Source organism: Pteropus vampyrus, unplaced genomic scaffold, assembly GCF_000151845.1.
Source record: "Pteropus vampyrus isolate Shadow unplaced genomic scaffold, Pvam_2.0 Scaffold123, whole genome shotgun sequence".
Classification (NCBI taxonomy): domain Eukaryota; kingdom Metazoa; phylum Chordata; class Mammalia; order Chiroptera; family Pteropodidae; genus Pteropus; species Pteropus vampyrus.
In genome coordinates, this window is record NW_011888904.1 from 102,437 (window position 1) to 126,936 (window position 24,500).

The 24,500-nt window shown below is 43.2% G+C and overlaps 2 protein-coding genes and 1 pseudogene across 2 annotated transcripts; 1 reads left to right on the top strand and 2 right to left on the bottom strand.

The window, feature by feature from the left end:
* Window positions 1-2,965: 2,965 nt before the first annotated feature.
* LOC105296272 (olfactory receptor 13C7-like) lies at window positions 2,966-3,946 on the bottom strand. The gene has a single exon (XM_011366295.1). It carries the CDS (start codon window positions 3,944-3,946, stop codon window positions 2,966-2,968), a length of 981 nt encoding a protein of 326 aa, XP_011364597.1.
* A 5,782-nt stretch (window positions 3,947-9,728) lies between these two features.
* Window positions 9,729-10,672, bottom strand: LOC105296215 (annotated as a pseudogene).
* Window positions 10,673-20,334: 9,662 nt separating this feature from the next.
* Window positions 20,335-21,294, top strand: LOC105296216 (olfactory receptor 13C7-like). Its single transcript, XM_011366186.1, has one exon. It carries the CDS (start codon window positions 20,335-20,337, stop codon window positions 21,292-21,294), a length of 960 nt encoding a protein of 319 aa, XP_011364488.1.
* Window positions 21,295-24,500: the final 3,206 nt, after the last annotated feature.

The window sequence follows — 24,500 nt, forward strand, 5'->3', positions numbered from 1 at the left end:
TAATCCATGAGCATGGTATATCCTTCCATTTATTTGTATCCTCTTCAATTTCTTTCTTTAGTGTCTTATAGTTTTCAGAGTACAAGACTTTCAAATCTTTGGTTAAATTTATCCCTAGGTATTTTATTCTTTTCGGTGCAATTGTAAATGAGATTATTTTCTTAATTTCTTCTTCTAATCATTCTTTATTAGTGTATAGAAATGCAACAGATTTCTGTATATTGACTTAGCTGTACTTTCAAAAGTATATCATTCTCCTGGGCTAGCCACATCTGGATAGTACCATACATGGATCCCACAATCATGATTCCACAACTACACTTACTTTGCTAAATGAGTTCCTTGGTATGATGAGATGTTATGCAGGAGCCCATGTCATTAATCAAACTCTCCATGAACTTTTAGATGATGATGTTGACTAAAGCTCTGCAGAGAGGAAAGGCAACCCATACTCAGAAGAGGTGTTAATTTAGGTCAAGGTGAATCCCTACCCCTTTCATATTGGAAATTGTCTAATACAATCAACTTACTGCCAAGTGACTGATTAGCCTCTTCAAATGAAGATTGGTCTCTGTTTATGATAGTTTGAACAATTAGCTGCTGAAGTCGCTATATCAGTCTTAGTGAGTGAACACCCCTATTGTTTAGCCCATAGATAGCCTCCTGCAATCATGACTACTGTGTTCATTGTACCAGTGATAGAGGCTGGATGGCACCAACTCTGTGAGTCATTCTATTTGGTTATTGAGCCTAATGGGGAAGATGGAGGCTTGGAAGGCCTGGTACATGGACAGCTGAGGAGGTGAGAGAAACCTGACTCAGCTTCAAGTAATAAAATACTGCTATAAGACAGCATTGCTCTGTTTTGTTGAGGGACTTTCCCACTAGAGAAAGGAACCACAGATCCAGGGAAACTCATAGGAGCAGGGCCTGAAATATCTAGTACATCCGCTTCTCGTGTGGATGAATATACTTGAGCTTCTTCAGGAACAGAGGACATACTCATGGTCACCCAGCTCTACATGAAATTGCAGGAACTTGAACCTAGACCTTCTGCATCACATCAACCCCTGGACATTTTCCAAATTTACAGGTGATACAATACACAGAGGGCAAAGCCACTGTAGCAGGAAGGGAGTAATTGATTATAAGAAGCACTACATATTGATTTCAGAATAATCATTTCAAAAATGATTTCTCTAAGAGTTCTAACATGCATGATAGCCTGGCACTCTGTTTGCCATGGCATATGAAAAAGAATGGCTATTCTATACAAGTTAATAATCATATTAGGTGTGATTTTGTTGCTCCCCTCAAAGAAAGGAACTTGATCTGCATTAGTAAAAATTAGAACCTAGTATAAGAATATAGGGGGTCCTTTAGAAGCAGAAGAGCAGGAATATGGCCAGGTCTAGGGAAAAATGGGAACCAAGAACTGGAACACATGAGGAGTTGCCCTCATCATCTCTCATTTGTGCTCTTTGGTTGTTTCTTCTTTTCTCTTTGCAGACTTGATTTCTCTTTACCTCCCTAGTACACATAGTCAAATATAATTACTGCGTAGCTCCCACGTTTGCATATTATGGATCCAGGACTTGCTCCCTGAGTATTAATGATAATCCCCAAAACTCGGCAGAAAGAATCTGATTGGTCTAGGTGGTCAGTGTCACACAGCACAAATATAAGTCCCTCATCTTTGTAGATGAGGAAGAGGGATGACTGAGGAAAATGCCCAGAGAAATAAGATTGTTGTCTCATAAGCTAGAAAGCCAACCAAAAAGGTGCTACAATAATAAATTGGAACTGATTCAGTTAAGTGGGGTATTGAATTCTGTCTTCAAGTGTCATAAGGCTTCCTTAGAGGAGTTTTTTAAAAACAGATTTCATTAATAATAAAAATATTCATTTATTAATTGGGAGGTTATTCTTTGCTATCCATGAAGAAATGTTAACAGAGAAAAATGTTATTCTTTGTACATTTTCATGTGTGTACATGCTTCATTTTAATTTAATCCTATGACAACTCCATGGGGTTGGTTTAATTATCAGGAAACCAAGGGTATGCAGGATTAAGTAGTTTTTTAAATGTGCCTGAAGTTACACAAGCAGAGGTACCTCCTCATCAGTCTGGCTCCAAAGTCCATGCTCTTATCCATGAGGATAATTATAAGTAAATTTTTAGTAATTGATGCCAGTGTCTAAATCCTGAAGAGACTGATTTTGACCATTGGGGTCTAGATAGTAGCAAAAATTACTTCCAGGAAATTGAAGGGATTCAGAATATAAACTATGCATATAGAAATGATGTATTTAAATGGAGACTGCTGGAAATTTTATTCTTGGCCTAGAATATATGGAGTTTGATTAGCATTGACACAAACTCCTCCTCCACAAATGTGGATTGGAATAGACATGCTCCATGCACAGTAAGAGAAGAAGAAATTTTCCCAAATTGGCTCTAGAATATTAAGCAGGAAATAACTCAGCTGGAAACACTCTGAGCTCCTGCAGTCAACGAGGGGTTAGACAGAATCATTTGTTATGTCTTGGTGTTGGTAATTTTCCAAAATGCAGATTAATTTTTAGTTTGGACACTTTAATACACTGCCACACTCCCCATTACACAGTAGAGCAGAAAGCAATGTAATTGTCACATACAAATTATAGCTAGTCTGCACATGAACAAAAAAAGAAGTATATATTTTTTTACAAAGTCTTAATTTTATTGATTGTTTTTCAAAATAAAAATAAATTTTAATAGTGATTTATCCTTGGTTTGAGGTGATTTACCACAACCCCCCCTTCATTCTAAAGAGCTGATGTTTTATTGTCAATTATTCAGGAAAGCTCTGTCCAGATGTGCATTGTTTGAGCAGTTTTGTAATGAAACTGATGTGTGGGACCATCAGGCAAGTCTATGCTTATCATGTGGTCATTTCCCAGGGGATCTCCTGTGTGCACAGAATCACAAGATACACTGCTTCCTCCCACTATCATCTAAGCATTTCTGACTCACTAAGTTCTTCATAGCAACCTTTACATCCTTGTTTCTGAGGCTGTAGATGATAGGGTTGAGCATGGGAGTCAGCACTCCATAGAAGAGGGAGATGAGTTTGTCTGAAACGTCCTGCTTGTCTGCCCCCAGGGAGTCCTTTGATTTGGGTTTTGCATACATGAAAAGAATAGTCCCATAGAAGATGACCACCACAGTAAGATGTGCAGAACAGGTAGAGAAGGCCTTTCGCCGGCCTTCAGCTGAGGTAATCCTCAGGATGGTGGTGAGGATGAAGATGTAGGAGACAAAGATGAACAGAACTGGAACCCCCAGGAAGATCACATTGGCCACTCCCATACTGATTATATTGATGGAGATGTCAGCACAGGCCAATTTCAGGACAGCCAGGATCTCACAGGTGAAGTGGTTGATGACGTTGTCCCCACAGAAGGGTAATTGTACTGCAAGAGACATCTGTACCAAGGAGTTGACTCCACCAGCCAGCCAGGAGCTGACAGCCATGGGCACGTAGGCAGACTTGCTCATGACCACGGGGTACCTCAGGGGGTTACAGATGGCCACGTAGCGATCAAACGCCATCATGCCCAGAAGCACACACTCTGTGGCTCCCATGGCAAAGGAGAGAAACATCTGCATGACACAGCCTGAGAAGGAGATGGTTTTCCTGGGAGTGAGGAAGCCATCCAGGACTAGAGGGATGGAAGAGGTTGTGTAGCAGATGTCTAGGAAGGAGAGGTTCCCCAGGAAGAAGTACATGGGCGTGTGCAAGTGGGAGTCAAGGACGGTCACCAGGATGAGGACCCCGTTGCCCAGTAGGATCACCAGGTACATCAGCAGGATGAGCACAAAGAACGTTTTCTCCAGCTTTGGCTGATCTGACAGCCCCAGCAAAACAAATCCTGCCACAACAGATTGGTTGGTCACTTCCATTTTAAATTCTCTCTTCTACCCTTAGGAAACTGAGGACAGCAAACACATGTTTATAGGAATCAATATGTAAGAATGACAATGAGATGCTTCTAGAATTTATAATTAAATGTACCCTTTGACACACCAACTTGTAATATCAGTGTCTAAGGGCTAAAATCCACTGTCTACTGAAGATACCTTAAAAATCAGGATATATGACATCAAAAGGGGGAAAAGCACACCTTAGAAATCTAATCAAACCATGCTGTTTAAAAAGAATTTTAGCCAGATTAATAGTGTTAACATACTTGAAGGAAGGGATATGTAAGGATGAACCTATATGGGGACCATAAAACAGAAACCCAAAAGGTCCTGCTCTGACTGGCTGCTTTGGCCAGCCCTGCCTGTCCTCAAGTTGTCCCTGCAGTGTCCTTGGGGGCTTCAGGCTGTCATACTCTGTGATGCTAACCACTGACATCACCTCACTGGCTCTAATTCCGTGCTTTTATAATAATTTTCTGATGGCAATTTAGCTCCATGTAGAATCCTATAGGAAGGAATGTGATGAGCAGAGGCCAGGAAAATTAAGGTCTGCCTACCATTTACATTTGTTACTTGATGCCTGGTTTATATTTCATTTCTTACGAGTCTGGTTGGTGATCCCCCTTTGTGAAATTGCCAATAAAAAGTTTCTGGCCAATAGGCCATGGAGACCCTAACAGAAGCACTTCCACATGCCCCCTCTCTAACCATGGCCTTTGTGCACAGCACTGCAGTTTCCTCAGTCTGCTCCAGCCCCAGTGGTTGGGAAGCAGGAGTAGAATCCAAGGACAAGTGCCCCATATACCTCCCAATGTGAGCATCTGTGATTTTTGTCACGAGGTTCTATGTCTCTGGAGCTGTTTTATAAGTCACAATTCCTAGTCAGACCGTTCTCTGCCTTAGATGACCATTAAAGCCACTACAATGCCACAGTAATGCTTTCTCCACAGAAAAACGGATGATTCTACCCAGCCTTGCAGAGGCATCACTCAATGGAGACACTACATACAGGATGAACTTCAGTCACTATAGAATGGTAGGTCCAGTTCATTAAGTCTTGACTGCTCATATTAAGATGAGGAAACTGAAGCTCAGAGAGGTCATTGGAAGCAAGGACAGGGCCAAGACTGGAGCCTAGCTCCTCACCTTCTCCCTGGGCTCCTTCCCTCACCACTTTGATTGTATTCTGGCTCTTCCATTTGTACCAGAGCAGGTTTACCGAGAAGCAAAGGACCGATTGTGAATCTTGGTCCTCCTCTCTCTCTCTAGGAGACTCATGAAAAATATACCTTTCTCCAGGATATCTGCCTCTTAGTAGGAGTGGTGGGTGGGGTGTCTCTGGGCTTCACATATCACACCCGTGACTATTGCGCTGATGCTGGTTGGAGAAGATTGGATGGGAAAAACCAGACATAGTCTGAAGCTATCCTCATGCATTTTTCAGAGATTAATTATGGCATGGGCATCGGGAATATTTGGAGAAAAGAGATCTGTTTTTAGAGATATTAATACTATTGACTGGAATATCTCAGACTTGGCAGGAATGTTGTAAACTAACAAGCCTTGCCTCTTTCACCTCCATTGTATGAATACCTTCTGTGAAACACAATTTTCCCTTTTCCACTCTGAACATCTTGAGTTGTGTGAGTGCATGACACCTGTTCCTTTGTCAGACAGCCTTGACTGTTGGAAAGTTTTCCCTTGTATTGAGCAGAAAATTCCTTCTTGTCATGCCATCCCCACTCCTCACCTCTGCCCTGTCCCCACATGGGTCTAGACCCCCGGGACATGCCTGCTTTCTTTCCCTATAAAAACTCTTCAGAGACATGCAAGTTGTGACCAGGTTTCCCTCACAATTGCCTTTTTTCTTCCCACCTACCTGAAGAAGCTTTAGCCACAGAGAGAACTCGGTCTATCTCCAGCATGGTGTTGAGGCCATGGTGGGGACAGGAGGACAGAAAGTCTCATGGCAGTGAGGATGCTGGAAGGCCTCTGGACTTGGGAAGCGATTACTTCAACTGGCCACCTTGCTCACCTGTGGTCTAGCCCTGTCTGCTGGGGCTATGCCCGGAAGCATGTAGCAAATTCCATTCAGCTATCTTGGAGATTAGCAGTTTCTTCAAATTTCACAGCAAGGTAAAGAAAATTTAGGGTTTGCCATAGCTACAGGGGCTCTAGCTGCTCCCTTTCCTGGCCTTCTCCATGCCCAGTGAGAAAACAAGAGGAAAGACAACTCCAGGGGTCCTGGCAGTCACTCCTAGCCTGCATGCTCAGGGCAGACAGCCTCTGCTCTTTGTCCCTAGCCCATTCCCCAGAGGGAGTCATAGAGCAATTTAGAGTTCTGGTTGTTTGGGGCCATTTTTAATCCCAGAAGTGATTTAAAGTTTTGGTGAGAGGCCTCACAGGAGTTTAGGGTCTGTGTCCCATAAACCCAATTAGATAAGTTGCAGACATTTCTATGTAAATCTTAACTGTCACTACAAAAATATCTTCCTTAGATTAGAAAGTTCCTGTCCTGTCGTTGCTGCTCTTCCTGGAAGCAGAGGGCTAACTAAGGGCTGACATGCTTTGACTACAGTGGAATCTGTTAGGGGGGCTCAACACTGATCTTTGCAAGGTTAAGTGTCAATACAAGAGGTGGAAGGTTTGCCTTCTTCCCACCAGACACACAGCTTATCCATTCATGTGCTCCAGGGTAGCTGGCTTGCACTGTAGTCCCTGAGCCCTTGTCTAGAGCTGACTAGGCCTGGCTTCTTCCCTTAAAAACATGAAGCAAGAGACATGCACCAAGGGCTGGAATCAGGTTCTAGAAAGAGAGTGGAAATGATAAGGGAGGTAACTGTAAAATTCTAGACAGATTCTGTACTCTCATCTTTTTGCAAAAGTCTTTAACTTCTAACTCCACTTTAAGAAAATCGAAATTGAAAATTGTAGACAATGTATCATAGGTGTGGTTATTTAAGGGTCTTAATTTGTGAATTCACTGGCAAGAAAAGGCCCTCTTTTTGTAGTAAGAGTTGTCAGAAAAATCCAGTTATATATTTTAAGTTAAAAGAAAATGTTTAAGGCAGTGGTTCTCAAATTTTTTGATCTCAGGATCCTTTTACATTCTTCGAATCGTCTTCTGTTCCTTCCTCTCCTCTTTTGGTAGTACCGTGCACTTATGTTTCACCTTGCACAGTTGTCTCACAGTTCTTGGATATGCCACTTTTTTTTTCCTTTTGGTCTTTTTTTCTCTTTACTTTTCCATTTTGGAGCTACCTATTGACATATCCTAAAGTTTAGAGATTCTTTCCCAGCTGTGTCCTCCAGTCTACTAATGAGCCCATCAAAGACATTTTTCATGTCCGTTAAAGTGTTTTTATTTCCAGCGTTTCTTTTTGATCCTTTCTTAGAATTTCCATCTGTCTGCTTATATTACCTATCTGGTCTTACATAATACTCTTATGGGAGTTCCCTTGTATGTGACAAGTCACTTATTTCTTGCCACTTTCAAAACTTTGTCTTCGACTTTTGACAGTTTAATGAGAATGTGACTCAGTGTAGACCTCTTTATGTTCAATCTATTTGGGATCCTATGGGCTTATAGAATTTGGATGTCTATTTCTCTCCCCAGATTTGGGGAGTTTTCAGTTATTTCTTTAATCTCTCTGCCCTTTTCTCTTATCCTTCTGGGACTCCTGTGTTATCCCATAAATCCTGAAGACTTCTTTTACTCTTTTTCATCCTTTTTTACTTTCTCTCCTCCTACTGGATAATTTCAAATGACCTTTCCTTAAGTTCACTGATTCTTTCTTCTGCTTGATCAATCAAGCTAATAAAAAGACCCTGGGTACTAATTCTTCTTTGGTAAGAAGAAGATGGGTTGGTATCAGAGTTCTTTGTATATGCTGTCATCCATGCAGGCATCGTGGCCCATGTTATCCCAGGGAAAATGCACAGAATTTTCATTACAGAGCATGAGTTCAGTCTCTTTCCACCAGTGCTTTTGTCGTTTTCATAAAGACTGAGGAAAAGAAACTCTGAGGACCCCTGGTTAGGGATTTCGACAGCCCACAGACTACCTCAGGCTTCAGCCTAGAGATTGATATGTTTTGGGAGTTTCTCTTAGCAAAAAGTTCCACCCATCTGAGCCCTCACTTAGGCCTTCTATAGAATTCTACCAGCCCCACATACCACATCTCTCTGAGCACATGGGGTGGAGAGGGTGCAAGAGAAAGTTGAAAGGTTATTGGGGAGAGACACCTATGTGTCTTATTGAGTACCTGTGTGCTCATTACTTTTCTAAGTGCTGCGGACAAATATATCTGGAACTATCAAGTCCATTTCAAGACTGTCCCAGGCCTAGACACTCTTACTTTTGAAGGTCCCACCCACATCATGTCAAAATGCACCTACATACCACTTTAAGTATAATTTTGTAGTATGTTTGAAATGATTTTTCTATTTCCATTATTAAAATTATTTGGAAAAAAGTAAAATTATTTGGCTTACAAGTGACTCACTTGAGTCATAATTCTATGATTCTTCAACAATAATCATGAAAACTCAGGAATTCTTGCAAAGTGAAGGCAGATTGTTTTAAAATATGGTGCATGCAGGAATACAAAATTTATCCATTACTGAGGTTGACAAAATGTTCCCTTTTGTAGACATGTAAATAATAATTATTAAGATATTTTTAGGGTTTTTTGACTTACGGTTTTGTTTGTTTTTGTAGTTAGATGCTAACATGTTTTCTAGACCTCAAACATCTTTGTCCTTAGCGAAAAAGCCCATAGACCTGACTGCACCTTCACATCCAGGGGGTAAAACAGCCCTGCCTACTTTCTGCTAATGGGTGTAAAAATTCTTGCATAGTAAATACAAATTAAGATTCATTTATAGAAGTGAAAAGTAAAGGAAGTTACTTTAGCAAATCATATTTATGGAATAACTTTTTCTTTGTATGAGCAAAAGGAATTCGCTGAGTTACTTTCCTTATGAGTCAGGGTGCAGGAAACACCTGGGAAGGCCATGCACCAGTAATACACACATGGTTCACACATCTGTGCTGAGATTAATGATTGTGCTCTGTCGCAGGTTGACATAAAAAGTCAACTGATGGGGACTTTTCATGCAGGATATTTACTGGGACTGCTCTGAAGATCAACACCTGTGGGGTCAAGGTGAAGGAAGCAGGACTGGGTAGAGTGAGAATTTGAACAGCCACAGGAAAGCTCTAGAGCTAGGATGGGATTTAGAGATCTCCCCATGTGAAGCAAGGAGGACCAGGCCTTTATATGGACACTGACTAATCATTGAACATAGGCTGCCTCTGAGAATAAAATCTGACTTTGGATGAGGTAACTCTTGGGTCAAGAGCAAACCAGCAAAAGGATTCAGCTGAATGTTGTCAGCCACCAACACTTCCAATAGCTGTGGTAACAAGATCTTCAGCCCTAGGTGGGATGGGGATGAGGTCTGGGCAGCACACCCACCAGAGCGTCCATAATAGACTGTTAACCAATACTTCTTGACGTTTAACATTTATATGAATCACCTGGGAGATCTTGAAAAGATGCCGATTTTAATTCAGTAGATCTGGAATGGGCCCCAAGATTCTGTATGTCTAATAAGCTCTTGGGTAATGCTGACACTACTGGTCCATGGACCACACTGTGGGTAGCATGGCTGTAAACTCAGTTTGCCTCTCATCCAGTATTTGCATTGAGATTCTCAAATGAATCAGAGTGTATGTGTTATGGGACATATTCCACCATCACTGGGTGAAGTGTTTCTGAGCCACCAGGTTCCTCACAGCAGATCTAACATCCTTGTTTCTCAGACTATTGATGGGGTTCAGCGTGGGGGTTAGAAACCCATAGAAGAGAGAGACGAGTTTGAAAGGTCCTATTTGTCCCCAGGGGATCTTTTGATTTGGGCTTCCTATATATGAAGAAGATGGTTCTGTAGAAGATGCTCACCACAGTGAGGTGGGCAGAGCATGTGGAGGGGGCCTTTTTCCTCCTCTCAGCTGAGGGGATCCTCAGGATTGTGGTGAGGATAAAGATGTAGGAGACAAAGATGAACAGAACTGGAACCCCCAGGAAGATCGCAATGGCCACCCCATACTGATCACATTGATGGAGATGTCAGCACAGGCCAACTTCAGGACAGCCAAAATCTCACAGGTGAAGTGGTTGATGATGTTATCCCCACAGAAAGGTAATTGTACTACAAGAGACATCTGTACCAAGGAGTTGACTCCACCAGCTAGCCAGGAGCTGGCAGCCATGGGCACGGAGGCAGACTTGCTCATGATCATGGGGTACCTCGGGGGTTGCAGATGGCCATGTAGCGATCAAACGCCATTATGCCCAGAAGCACACACTCTGTGGCTCCCATGGCAGAGGAGAGAAACATCTGCATGGCACAGCCTGAGAAAGAGATGGTTTTCCTGAGAGTGAGGAAGCCATCCAGGACTAGAGGGATGGAAGCGGTTGTGTAGCAGATGTCCAGGAAGGAGAGGTTCCCCAGGAAGAAGTACATGGGCGTGTGCAGGCGAGAGTCAAGGATGGTCACCAGGATGGGGACCCCATTGCCCAGCAGGGTCACCAGGTACATCAGCAGGATGAGCACAAAGAACATTTTCTTCAGTTTTGGGTGGGCAGAGAGGCTCAGCAAGGCAAATTCTGTCATAGCAGATTGGTCGCATGTTTCCATTTCAAACTCTCCCTTTCATCCCTAGGAATTCCGAAGGCAGAAAATACATGTTTGTTTTTTTAATACATGGGGTCACAGTATGATGTCCCTAAAATTGTAAATAAACCCACCCAATGTGATTCAACTGAAAAACCAAGTTATCTACAGCTGGGCTGTGTATCAGTCAAAAGAATGAAGAGCAGACTCTGAAAACCCAGTGAAACTTCATAAAATGAAGGACATTTCTATCGAATCAATGATATTAACATACGTAAAGCGAAATTGTGTGTCTCCATATGCTATGTCAGTGGTCCCCAACATTTTTGGCACCAGGGACTGTTACTCCTTTGAGAATCTAATGCCTGATGACCTGAGGTGGAGCTGAGGTGGTGATGCTGGGGAGTGGCTGCAAATACAGATGAAGCTTCACTCATCGTCTGCCATTTACCTTCTGCTGTGCTGCCTGCTTCCTAACAGGCCACAGAAGGTACTTGTCTGTGGCCCAGGGTTTGGGGACCCCTGTGCTATGTGTCTCTAGCACTTTCCAGGGAAGCAGGGATCTCTGAGTAACTCTGTCTCTGTCATATAATGGAGACTTTAGGCTATCACAGCTCAGTGACCCTGGCTATGGAGGTCATGTGGCCCATTCCTCTGGACTTAGCTCCTCCTTGCCTAGCAAGTTTCTATTATAATTTGACTTTCCATACAGGCCGTATTATAGGGAAAGAATGTGCTGGTTTAAAAACATGAAGTTTCTATCTCTTTAATCGTTTTTTTTCTCATATAGTATCTGGTTTTTACTTCAGTGTTTTGTGAGTTTATTTAGTGTGAATCAGTTCATCCAATCTTGACTCTCTTTAAGTAATCTGACTAAACTGAGTTCCTGGAACCTACAACATGGAGTGCCCATCAAAGTCTCCAGAAATCTGTTCTGTAGAACAGGCCTTGTGTGTCTCTTCCTGTAACCACACCTGACCTATTGATACCTCTGCCACTCTGGGACTTGGCACAAAGAATAAAATGTTACCTGATGGTCAGAGCCCATTCATAATTCAAATCCCCAGCCCGGGATGAGTAGAGTCTTGAGTCACATATCACCCATTTTCATTTAGATGTTTTGTAGACATCATCACATGTAAATCTACTCAGACTCCCAGAATATCCAAAGTCATACTATAGATCATCGCTATTTTACTGCCAAAGAGGTTAGGAACACCAGATGTTATCAGACCCAAAACAGCATGGAGCTGGCTATCTAATAGCTCCCAATACATATTTCTGGGTCCTCCTTTGCAGATAGTTTTAGAGATCAGTTTTTCTTTTTCTTTTTAAATAAGTACTCCCCATGTGCTTCTGATGTACTCCAGTCTTTGAAATCACTGACCTCTCTGCTTTAAGGTGAAGAGACTGAGGTCAGAAGAGACGTTTGTGAATTTCACATGGCCCTGAAAAAGAGGTACTTTCCTCTAATTGGTAATGATATTATGTCCAAAAGAGGTTATCTCAGGATATCAAAATTAAGGAATGGGGGATCACTTTTAGAGAAAGGCTCCTTTGTTATCAGACAATGCAGGATTTGAGGCTTGAATCTTCAGATGTTAAACCAAGTCAGTCCCCTCCTCTAACCCACGTGTTACAGGGATCTCTCTTCACTAATGATTTCTCGGCCTCTGCTTGAACATTTTGAACAACATGGGGGCTCATGACCTGGCATGTTGTTGTCAGGAAGCCTGGGCTGTTAGAGTTCTTCAGGGACCTAATATCTGCCTTTTCTAACTTCTCCCTTCTTCCACTGGTCATAAGTCAGCCTCCTGGGCTCATGTGAAACAGGCCTGTTCCCCTGCCACAGCAGCAGCCTTCAGAGCTTTGGTGATTATTGCCTTGTCCCCCAGCCCAATCCTCTCCCCAGCCTTCTCTCTGCACAGCTCTCAGTGCATCAGCCTCTTTTCTCCCCTCTCAACTGGTGAAGAGCTGGCCATAGAGGTCACCAGGCACTTACCCAGTGTAGGGTCCCATCTGGGCTGGGTTGGGTCTATGGCTCACAGGAAGGAATACCAGTGGTGGGGAGGCTGCCAGTTTACTGGGGCCAAGAGATATGATTGTCTTTGGTGTCACCTGTCTATCTGGATGTCACCAAGCCATATCCAAGCAGAGTACACAGGCCATATCTCTCAGAGCTGCTCTAGCAACATGTGGGTACACATTTTCAACACCAGCACATACTCTTTAACTGTTGTCTAACTTCGTAGTGTCTCTAAATGATTCTGGGAATAGATGGGTCTAAAGTGTAGCCACAGATCACAGAAACTACAGCCCTTGCCTGACCTTGGAGCTCAGTGAGACAAGAAAACAAAAGCTGACTCTCAGGGCTGAGGTTCAGCCAAAAGACCCAGCATGGAAGAGTCTGCACCCCAGGGCAAGCTAGCAAGCCATGCCTAGCTGCTGGGCCCAGCACCCTCTTCTCTGTGCTCCACACTGCTCTCCAGAGGATCCCATGATGACTCTCAGAAATTGAGGGCTGGGTTGCTTTGGACCAGGTCCTATCCAAGAAGCAATTTAAAGTTTGGTGGGAGGCTCAGAATTTAGATTTTGCCCCATAGACCCAATTAGGCAATGTTAGGAAGTCTACCCAAAGCTTTCCTCTCACCACATGGAAATCTCAACTTAGAACAGTCTTCAGGCAGGTAACCAGAGTTCTTCTGGCCTTTGATTACATCAGTTGTTCCAAGGTGGCTCTGTCATTGACTCTCGAAGAACCTAGAAAGGAATAAGAGCTGGACCTCAGTGATGTAAATATTCCTGGGAACTTTGGGCCAGACAGATTCCTGGCTACCCACGCATCTCTTCTCCTCCTCTCAGCAATCCAGTGCTGTCTGTCTCTCTGTCTGTCTCTCTGTCTGTCTCTGCTACCAGCCTGCCTACACTGAAAAATCTCTATGCTACAAACATGTCTTGTGCCAGGTACCAGAGTAGGGTTTGGTGGGGGACATGTTGATCAGAAATGGGTTTTTGTCTTTAGAGAATGCCTAGAAGAGTATGACTATCTAGAGACACAAGCATGACTAAGAGTGCCGCAAGCTGTGTAGGAGGCTGGGCATAGGAGGAGTGTGCAGAACTAGCCAAGTATGAAAATAACAGGGGTGGAGGGGAGAGTGGCCCTCCCAGTGGGAGACATTTAGGAGGCTGAAACGGTTGGATTACAGGTAGATCTCAGGTGGGAGATGCAGGAGAGAGAAGAACCAACAGTGGCTAACATAGTAGATCTTGAGAACGGGAAGAAAAACATGGAGGAAGTAAGGAGGAGAGTCTGTCTGGGCTGGTGGGGGTAGGGTGGTTGCAAGGTTGTTTCTGACATTTCACTGTACAGTTTCTATACATCTTTTGTGCCCAGCTCCAAGCTTGTTACTAGAAATAGAGATATAACTAAGAAATAATTTCTGTGGTTGAGGAGTTTATGAGCAGCTGAATTTGAGATAATGGTGAGATGTTAATATTAATAAGAGTTGCCATCGATTTATAACTTTTCTAAATCTTGTCTTATTTAATGCTCAAAAAAAAAAAATCATGGGGGAAGGTATGAGGGATCATGGGATGTGAGCAGGTGGAGGGACCCTCCTTCCTTGGGCTATAGCACCTTGTATTTGTGATATTTAGCATCTTTGACCTCTGCCCTCTAAATGCCAGGAGACTCCCCCTCTTTCACACTAGGAATTCCTCAAGGTTAAGAGATGTGGGGTTCATGGTGGTACAGTGGTCGAACAGGCAGTGGAAAGTCAATCAGGATCTGAGAGGCTCCTACTGGCTCCTCCGTAGCAGGGCTCTGTGTCCCCCAACTCTAGGGCTCTGCCATGTTGGAGACTCAACCACTGTGGCCTTACTTCTCTTACTCCAGCTGCAACTAATCACCCCCTATTCTCCTCCCTTCGCTGTGACTTCATCTACAGATCAGGCTTCTTCTCGCTGCCTTCTCCCTTTGTGTTACTCTGTTTCCTCCTTTCCTTCCTTCCTTCCTTTCGCCAACTGACCTGGTGTTTTGAGTTCAAGCTTCTCAGAGACAAATCTAAGGGTTTTAGCTAGTCATCATCCAGTATAGGCCTCAAGACAGCCTACATGTTGACTGCCCCTGGGACAGGCAGCCACTCGGTCCAGTAAGGTGAGTCCTGTGGCCAGGATGCCTCATGGTGCAGAGCATGGAAACAGTGTAAGGAATCTCTTCAGAAGAAGGCCGTGGGTAGATCCGGTGAGTGAGGCTTTCTGTAATGAAGCAGTGAATCAGGCAAATGTTGTTTAGATAATCCAGCATTCGCATATCAGAAATGGCGCAATCACTCCTCCACTTAGTGCTTGTTGCATGAGTAGTCTCCCCTCCATGAAGAAGTAAAGCTTTGACCTCCTCGCCTTCTATGGAGATGGCTTCCCTCTCCTGCCTCTTCCCGTTTCCCTCTTCCAGGAAGTTCTCTCTCTCTGACCTCACAGCACCTGATTCCAGTCCTAATTTTATCTCAAAATGGTGGTGGTTCTTTCCACCTTCAGAGAGAATGTGATTCCTGATTCCTGACAGAATCTCAAAGTGTTTTGAGCAGCATCAAAACCTTTGACGAGGGATCTGGTCACAGACCTTGTGGATTCGAAGGGGTGTCACGTCCACTTTTGTCCTCAGGAAACCACAGAAAACAGGTGCCAGGCCATGCCAGGAAATGCTGGTGTTGCTGGGGTTCAGACTACCCCCTTGGTTAGTTCCACTCCTCTCTGGCAAATCACACGTACACACACAAACACACGCATGGAGTAAGGAGATTTCTTACACATAAAGCTCCGTCTTGGTCATTTAAAACCCAGATATCCTCTGGCTGTTCTGTCTGAGGTTTTTCTAAACAGTGAGGAGAAATGAGGAGAAAAATTTTCAGCAAAACCTGAAATCTCTGAGACCCCATGCCCTGAGACCCCATGCACTGAGTTAATAAGAAATCTAGCCCAATGCTACTCAAGTGTGACCAACAGGTAGAATTGGCATCGCCTGGGAATATGTTTAGTAATACAAACTCCTGGATCCCTCTCTGGACCTACTGAATCAGATCTCTGAGTGGGTGGGTGTATTTTCAACTTATGTTTTAACAAGTCTTTCAGATGATTCTGTGCAGAAGCACTAATCTATCTAGACTTTTCCTAAAACTGGGGTCCCAATTATTTCTTTTAAGAAATCTAAGAGGAGGAAGGTTGTTTTTTATGACCAGAATAGCTGTCTATAATTCCTCTGCTCTGGAGCAGGCTACCCTTTCAGGAGAAAGCAGAGCATCTCCAGGGTTCTGCCCACTCTCCCTCAGCAATGGATTAGCTGACGCATCTCCTGCTCAGACATCTCCTCATCTCTACCTGGATGCTCCTCACACACTCTGTCCCACACTGAATTCATCTTCGCCCCTAGAACCAACAAATTGGTCAATATTCTCTACTTTGATGGTGTCGTCATCACCTACCCACCGTCTGAGCTGCAAACATTGATTCTACTCTCTTTCCTGGTTGCCATATTCAACCAGATGCTAATATTGTATTTTGTATCTACCAAATACTTCTTGAATCTCCCTGTCTTCACCACCCCTCAATCACTTCACCAGTTACTGTCCTTATTGTCACTTGTGGGAAGCGTTTCCCTATCTCTTTAGTCCTTGTCCTCCTGCCCACAATCTTCTCTCCACATTGTGCTGAAAAGGATCAACCTAAGATGCAAATTTGATCATGTCAGACCTTTACTTAAAACCCCTAAGTGCCTCCTCATCCCCTCGAGGAGAAAGTTCTAAGTCTTCAGAATGCCCAGAGAGACCAGCCGCAGGTCAGACCCTACCTTCCTCCCCTTTGTCAGCACCTGCCCCTTTATGCTTCAGCAATGCCGCACTGCTGGTCACTCCCTACCCCTGGGCCCTTTCTCATTTCCGCATCTTTGTTTATGCAGCCCCTTCTGCCAAGGGTGCTTCCCACTCTCTTTGTCAGGCTTACTGCCACTTGTCCATTCCAGCGGTGTGCTGGTAAACGTTTAACATCTGGATCTCCAGGGCAAAAAAAGCCTGGCTCTGGAGTATTTGCTGATTTCTGTGGTGTAAACACTTTTGCAATGTCCCAATTTCAAGCGATCAACGAAGTCACTGAATGAGAGCTGGGAAGAGATGTGCACAATTGGGATCCAGCTTTAACTCATCACGGACTTCAGGTCACCTCCTCCAGGAAGTCTGGCCTCTGTCACCCTCTGGGCTTTCACAGCAGCTGGGCATTCTCCCTGACGTCCAGTTCCTGCCTTGTTCAGGAATTTTCTTTTTGTGTGCTTCCCTCTTGCCACTAGAGGGTGTATTCCAGAAGGCAGAGACCGTGGTTACTCTACACATTTCCTTCTATGCAGTACACAACAATCATTTGCTGAATAAAGGAATGTACCCATTCTCTGGACCCATCCCTGTTCTTGGCCACATCCTGTCAGTGACTCCCATGAAGTCTCAGAGCACATACACAGACGATAGGAAGTTGAAAGGACAATGATTTAGCCGGATGCCAAGTAAAGATTGAAGAAGAACACAGAAGATTGATTCCAGGGGCCTAATTCAACAAGTTGAAAATTTAGAGGGAGAGTGAAAGCTACTGTATGAGCACAGACTTAAGGTGATGGGGCTTGGCCACAGCACAAGGGAAAAGACTTGGGGATCTGAATGAATCACACAATCACTGACCAGCAGGCTGTTGGACTCTGTTAATGGGATCATGGTGTTCGGAGAGAAGGAAGGGAGAAAAAGAAGGAAAAAGGGAAAGGAGTGGGGAGGAAATGAAAGAGGGAGGGAAAGAGGAAGCAGGCAACAAACTTCTCCCAGTGCCTTCAGCATAATTGGATCTTGGGGATGTTATCCCAGAAGAATATAAATTTTCTAAACCGACTACAACTCACTTTCTAAACTTTAAATTACTTCAGGGACTAAAATGGTCCCGAAGAACAAAGTAAAATTTAAATTATCTTCTAAAGGCAATGGCCAGTCCTTTGGAGACTGTGCCCTGAGCACACAAGGCAGGTGGAGGGGAAAAGCCTGGCTGGACCCTTCACTTGTCGCACATTCTGAACCCTCACCCTGGCACTTTAGACCCAGTGTCACTGCTTCTGACATGTGGCCTCTTCCCAGCCCTTAGGAAACAGATCATTGTTTCTCACCATTTTTCTGATAAAGGTAAGTACAGGTTTTGATCATACCGAAATATTCATTAGCACAGCTGCATTTCTGCCATCAGACTTGATTGTCATGGAATGGGGGCTTAAGAAGGAGATATAGAAAACCCTTTCATTGGGCATGATGTTATTTTCAGAGTCAAATAGACTCATCAAACTACAAGAGTCTCTAAGCTTATCTGGCCTCACTCCACTTTGTGCAGAGAGGAAAGGGCTTGCCCAGCACACAGCTCTTTGCCTTCTTCTCATGCCGTTGTCCCTTCTTGATCAAAACTGGGGGCTCTTTCTCCTTTCTTAGTTGAGAATCCAAAGTCCGGCAATAATAACAGCCATGTTACTAGGTCTAGTGATGATGACATGGAGAAAATAGTTTCCTTACATGATCCAGGTCCTTGGGAGAGGGTGGAGGACTGGCTGACATAGAGTGAAAACCCAACCTGGGCCTGACTGACTGCCCAGAACACTCGACACGGGGGCAATGTGTTCTGGGAGCAGTGTGTCCTGGGCACCTGACCCATCCTCAGGCTCAGGGCTAACCACCTCAGTACTAACCAGCTCTTATAGTCAATTTTTGGATGGTACATTTGCCTCTAAGAGATGGATTGACTTTTTTAAGGCCCTCGGAGAAAAAGGGACACTGACTCTTGTTTATCTTCATGCCAAAGCTGAGCTATTTCTGGATATTTGGAGGGCTGCCTGTGGAAGAGGGATTAAAGTTGCAAAGGAGTAGATTTTAGCTCAAGATCAAAAGGGAATGAGCCTCTCCAGAAGGTTCCTCATAGCACCCCACATCACTCAGGGAGTCATGCCAGGTTGAAGGACTATGAGGAATGCAGTAAGGAGTGTTCTACATTGGAAAAGGATCATTGCTAAATAGACCCTCAGGCTTATTGTCAAAAGCATTAGAGTGATTATTAGGGTTGAAGATGATGATGACGTAATTACTCGTGTAATTATAGTACTCACCGCTCCCGACCCCTGCTAGATTTTGAGCTCTTTGATGTCAGGGGCTATGCTTTTCATTGTTGTAATCCCAGCACCTAGAATTACATCTGGCCCAGAATAGACACTCAATAATTTTCTGTTATGGCACCGACATATGCTAAGCACCAACAGAAAAGTGTCTCAGAGCACTTCAGGCAGGAATTACCCCTGCACATTGAGGAAGGGGCTAGATTACTGAGAGCACTTAGAGAGATGATTATCTGGGAAGTTCATGAATATTTTAGATACAGAGCAAATAAAACCGAATGCCTGACACCCTCATTGTTGCTGACAAGTTTTTTACTGGTCCAGAATAAATCGCAGTTTAGGGAACCCTTAGAAGTCTGAGGGGGAGATTTAAGCATCTCAGAAAGAAGAGCTGGCAGAGCAGGACCCAGGGCTCTATGAAGAGTCTCCTGGAGAAGCCAGTGCCTCTGGTGCAGGCAGATAGAGAGTGACAAGAAGGGATGCTAAGTCAGAACTCTCCTTTAACCTGGCCACAGTGCACATGAGACTCACTTGTGACCTCAAATGTATAAAAGGGTCAACAGGATGTTCAGACCTTGGTCCTGTGGTCTGGGCTAATTCTCTCAGCAGTAACACCAGAGCAGAGGAGCTCTTGGCTCCCACTGGCTCCAAGGAAAGGGACACTTGAGTTTCTGTTTTTTCCTGTTGGTTTTCATTTGTGTTGTCTTGTCTCCTGAGTGCCTTATTCTTTTTTCTTTCTTTTGTTTTTTAAAAATGTGCCAGATGTTGTATTGGCAAAATTATTTGTGGAAATGATTTAGAGAACATGGTGATGTTACCTTCCTTCAGAGTGAATTTATGTTTGCTTCTGTTAGATATTTAGGAACACTAAAAAGCTGGGAGCATCTCAATTCAATTTCAGGGCTTGAGAAGATTTGAAGCTGAACTACAGCACCTGTAAATGTGTGTTTCCTTCTGATTCACTCTTATTCCTTTGGTGCTGCCCTTTAGGGTCTCTTCCCAATGGGAAGCAGCTTCGTTAGGAACAAGTTCTTGGTAGGCCTTGCAATTCAAAGCCTGTTCCCCACATCCAGGAGGCTGTCAGTGGTGCTTCTTGGCCTCTCAGTGGCCTCCTTTAGAAGCTACAATTGCCCCAGCTGAAATACAGCCTCAAATGCTTGTCTTACTTCTCTGAATTCCTATTTTATCCCAGAATTATAACCTTATGATTCCTTGTTGTCTTATTACCTTGCCAATGTTTTAGACAGACGATTCATACAGTTCATTCAGTTTTGCTAATTGCAGGAGAGTTAGTCCAAATTAATTTGTTTGTTCTTACTGGAAGCAGAAGTTAAATATTGATCTCTACTATATTTTTCCTAGAATTCTGTAGAAATGACCGAATTGTCAGAGCTATTCTTCAGTTGCTCAGTAGGGTGGAGATTTTTGCCTGGTTGCCCAGGCACCTTTGGAGTCAGAGAGTGCTGAGGTTGACTTTCTCAGTTCCTGCAGGTGACAGAGTAGATGCAACATGGACAGGTCCAATCAGACATCCACCGTGGTAGGGTTCATTCTCCTGGGCCTCTCAGCCCACCCAAGGCTGGAGAAAATGTTCTTTGTGCTCATCCTGCTGATGTACCTGGTGATCCTGCTGGGCAACGGGGTCCTCATTCTGGTGACCATCCTTGACTCCCGCCTGCACACGCCCATGTACTTCTTCCTGGGGAACCTCTCCTTCCTGGACATCTGCTACACAACCTCTTCAGTCCCCCTCATTCTTGACAGCTTCCTGACCCCCAGAAAAACCATCTCCTTCTCAGCCTGTTTTGGGCAGATGTTCCTCTCTTTTGCAATGGGAGCCACAGAGTGTGTGCTCCTGAGTATGATGGCGTTTGATCGCTACGTGGCCATCTGCAACCCCCTAAGGTACCCGATAGTCATGAGCAAGTCTGCCTATGTGCCTATGGCTGCTGGCTCCTGGGCAGCTGGTATCACCAACTCTGTAGTTCAGATATCCCAGGCCATGAGGCTGCCCTTCTGTGGGGACAGTGTCATCAACCACTTCACCTGTGAGATTTTGGCTGTCCTGAAGTTGGCCTGTGCTGACATCTCCATTAATGTGATCAGCATGGTTGTAGCCAACATACTTTTCCTTGCAATCCCTGTGCTGTTTATTTTTGTCTCCTATGTGTTCATCATTGCTACCATCCTGAGGATCCCCTCAGCTGAGGGGAGGAAAAAGGCCTTCTCCACCTGCTCTGCCCACCTCGCAGTTGTGGTCGTCTTCTATGGGACCATCCTCTTTATGTATGGGAAGCCCAAATCCAAGGACCCACTGGGGGCAGACAAACAGGACCTTTCAGACAAGCTCATCTCCCTCTTCTATGGGGTGGTGACCCCCATGCTCAACCCCATCATCTACAGCCTGAGGAACAAGGATGTGAAGGCTGCTGTGAAGAACCTGGTACATCAGAAACACCTAACTAAATGACTGTCACAGATTCCCAGACTGCCAGATGCAAGACCTCTAAACTCATTGTACTTGTGGGAAAATAGTAACTCAGGGAGGTCCTTGGGCTGTCGGTGGAAAGAGCCTTTTCATTTCTGGTACTGCTGATTAGTTTGTTGACTTTACAAAAGCCATACTGTATCACATCATAGCTATATTTTGCCACCCAGATCTTAAATCCTCTGATAGCAGAATTTGATGAATATCTATAAAGATTTATAGATGTGGTCAGAAGAAGCAAACAAACAAAAATTTTGGTGGTACTGGGACTTTAGAGTATATTGTCGTTCCCTGTGTAGAACAGCTGCTTACTCCGTTCTGCTTTGCTGTTATCCAGAGACCTTTGCTTTAGCTGATCTAGGGATCAACTGAAAAATGTCACCTGCCCCAACATATAGTAGTGATATTAGCACCATGGCAGGAATTTCACTCACATATTAGCACTAGAAACAGCAGGACTTATCTTGAGTAGCTGCTTTGTTTTGATCTAATGGACTCTAATACTCTTGCCATTCATCATATTCTCCACTTTATGTCACTGCAGGGAAGCTCAGAGGCAAGCATGCCACCTCACTGCAGCAGCAGTGGAAGGCTGCGTGACTGAGTGCCAGAAGCTCCCAAACTTTCGTCCATGCAACCGACATGACACAGGGATGGCAGTTACACCCAGCGCACACTCCATGAATATGCCCGCATTGTGATGAAACCCCAAAAAGATCATAAGGAAGCAAATGCAAAAAGCATTCTCAATTCCACAACAAATAAGAGGCCAGTAGTAATAGTTACTCCCTACCATCTGCGCACAGGTGGGATCGGCCCAGGTGGGACTGGTATAGCTCCCAGAGCTCTAAGTCCATGACTTTCTCTTATGCTCAAGAAACATATTCAAATAGGAGCGAAACTTACTGTATTACAGCAATTATTTTTAATCCACTTCAATTTGTATTTGTAAAAGTTAGTTATTACCCAACTACGGTCCTTTAACTATTATTCGTATATATCGAGTTGTTTTCTCATTTTTTTTCCTCCCTCCTCTATTTCCTCATTTTCATGTTAAATCAGCTCTCTTCCCCTACTGGTTGATAGTTTCCTCCAAAGTTGTATTCTATTGCTGTATAAAGTGTATATATTTAGAACCTATTTGAATTGAAAAAACATAGAAGTTTGGAATCCATATGTAATTGTATTATCTACAACATCAGAAAAAATCTTCATATTGAAAATGGAATCTCTTTTAAGAATGGTGTATATATGTATGTGCACGTATGCATGTCTGTATGTGATTTTATAATTGGGATGGAAAAAGATTAATAACAATGCATTGATTTGCGGCTACCCAATCTAAACTTTCTCCTACAACTTACTGATATAACCCCGTTATTTCCTGAACACAAACCTTTATTCCAATCAGTCATTTTCCATTTTTGACTGCTGTGAAAAGAACACATGAATAAAGCAAAATCTCTAACAACCATGCCTGATATAAACTAGTGTCCAAAAATGCTTTCAAATATTTCCTCTCTACAAAAAGAACCCATTGGCACTGCACTGCATATTAACCACTGTTAGAAAAAGACTTTAAATTGCTTCCCCCTGGGTGTTTTTTTTTTTTTGTATTTCTATCCCAGTACATTTGTGTAACCTGTGGCTAAGTAAGTTTTAATCTAGCTCTGCTTAATCAAAGCTGAGGAAGTTTTAATCTAGCTTTGATTAGTCAAAGATTACAATAAGACCATTATCATCAGCACAGCAGTTATAGCTGGCAGAATAAGAAATCTCTGATGTGAGGCCATTGTCTTCATCCCTTTATCTTCACCCGGCCACCTCCAACTTCTTTCTTCCACTTATGTAACTATTGTTATAGAAAGGCCAACAGTTACCCCCCATCCTTCATTCTGTATTTACTACCAGTCTTGTTTGTTACACAATTCCAGATACACCGTTTCTTCTACATAGTTCATATTGAAGTCATAGGTTCATCTAGCTTTTCCTTTGGACATTTACACGTAGAAATTTCTCCTCTTGTGCTGCTTCATCTAAATTTATCACTAATACCATAAAGTTTTAGAAACATGGACTTGAAAGAGTATACAATTCCTTATACTTCTCTGGAGTTAACCAAAATACTCAGTTTCTAGTATTACTGGGGATCAGTTGGTGCTCAACACAGCCAACATCCTCCTACATGTCTCTTCATACTGCTTTTGCTGCCTCCCGTAAGTTTTGGCATATTTTGTTTTGTTTTTCTTTGTCTCGAGGTATTTTATTTTCTAATTTCCTTTTTTATTTCTTCTTGGACCCAATGGTTGTTCACAAATGTGTTGTTCAAGTTCTACATATTTGTGAATTTTCCATTTTTCCTTCTGCCGTTTTTCTAGTTTCATTCCATTGTGGTCAGAAAAGATATCTGGTATGATTTCTTTCATACTTAAATTTGTTAAGACTTGTCTTGTGATCTAATATGTGATCCATCCTGGAGAAAGTTCCATGTGTGCTTGAAAAGAATATTCTACTTTTGAGTAGAATACTCTATACTGGCTAAAAGTTATGGAGGCCCTGACTCTGGAAAATTCCCAAGAGGGTGGAAAGCCTCTTAGTGATTGAGACAAAATATTACTTGCTGTGTTAATACTGTAGTTAGAGCAAGTCTTATTAATGATTAATAACAGAGTAGAAATGAAAATTATAATAATAATTTTTGCTTCCCCAAAAATATTTTTTAAATTTCCTTATAGTCGAGCACACATAGTTCAGGCTCAATTAGCCTCAATTCTATTAAGACTTCTGTTCTTGAATTCTGTGATTTCCATAATTAATCCAAATGAATTGTTATTTAGGAAAAAAAAAATAAAAGGAAAAAAATGTACTTGACTTTACACAAGTGAATCTTAATCCTTACAATGAAAAGAGCAAAACAAAATAGGTTGGGATGAAAGTTGAAAGAGTCAAATGGCTCACAGCTGATACTGGCTGTAGACACGGGGACCATCAAGATTCCCAGGGAATCCTCTGGGGATCACAGCAGGTCCTGTTTGTTTCCAATTACACCTCATGCTTTGTTCCTTTGGGAGTTAAGTCTAGGACCCTGAGTATTATGGAAAGCCCAAATTTAATTATTACAAGAGCTGCTTCCAGCACTTCCAAAGAAAATAAGATAGCTGTTCAAAGAGGAACTGGGTGGGGGAGGA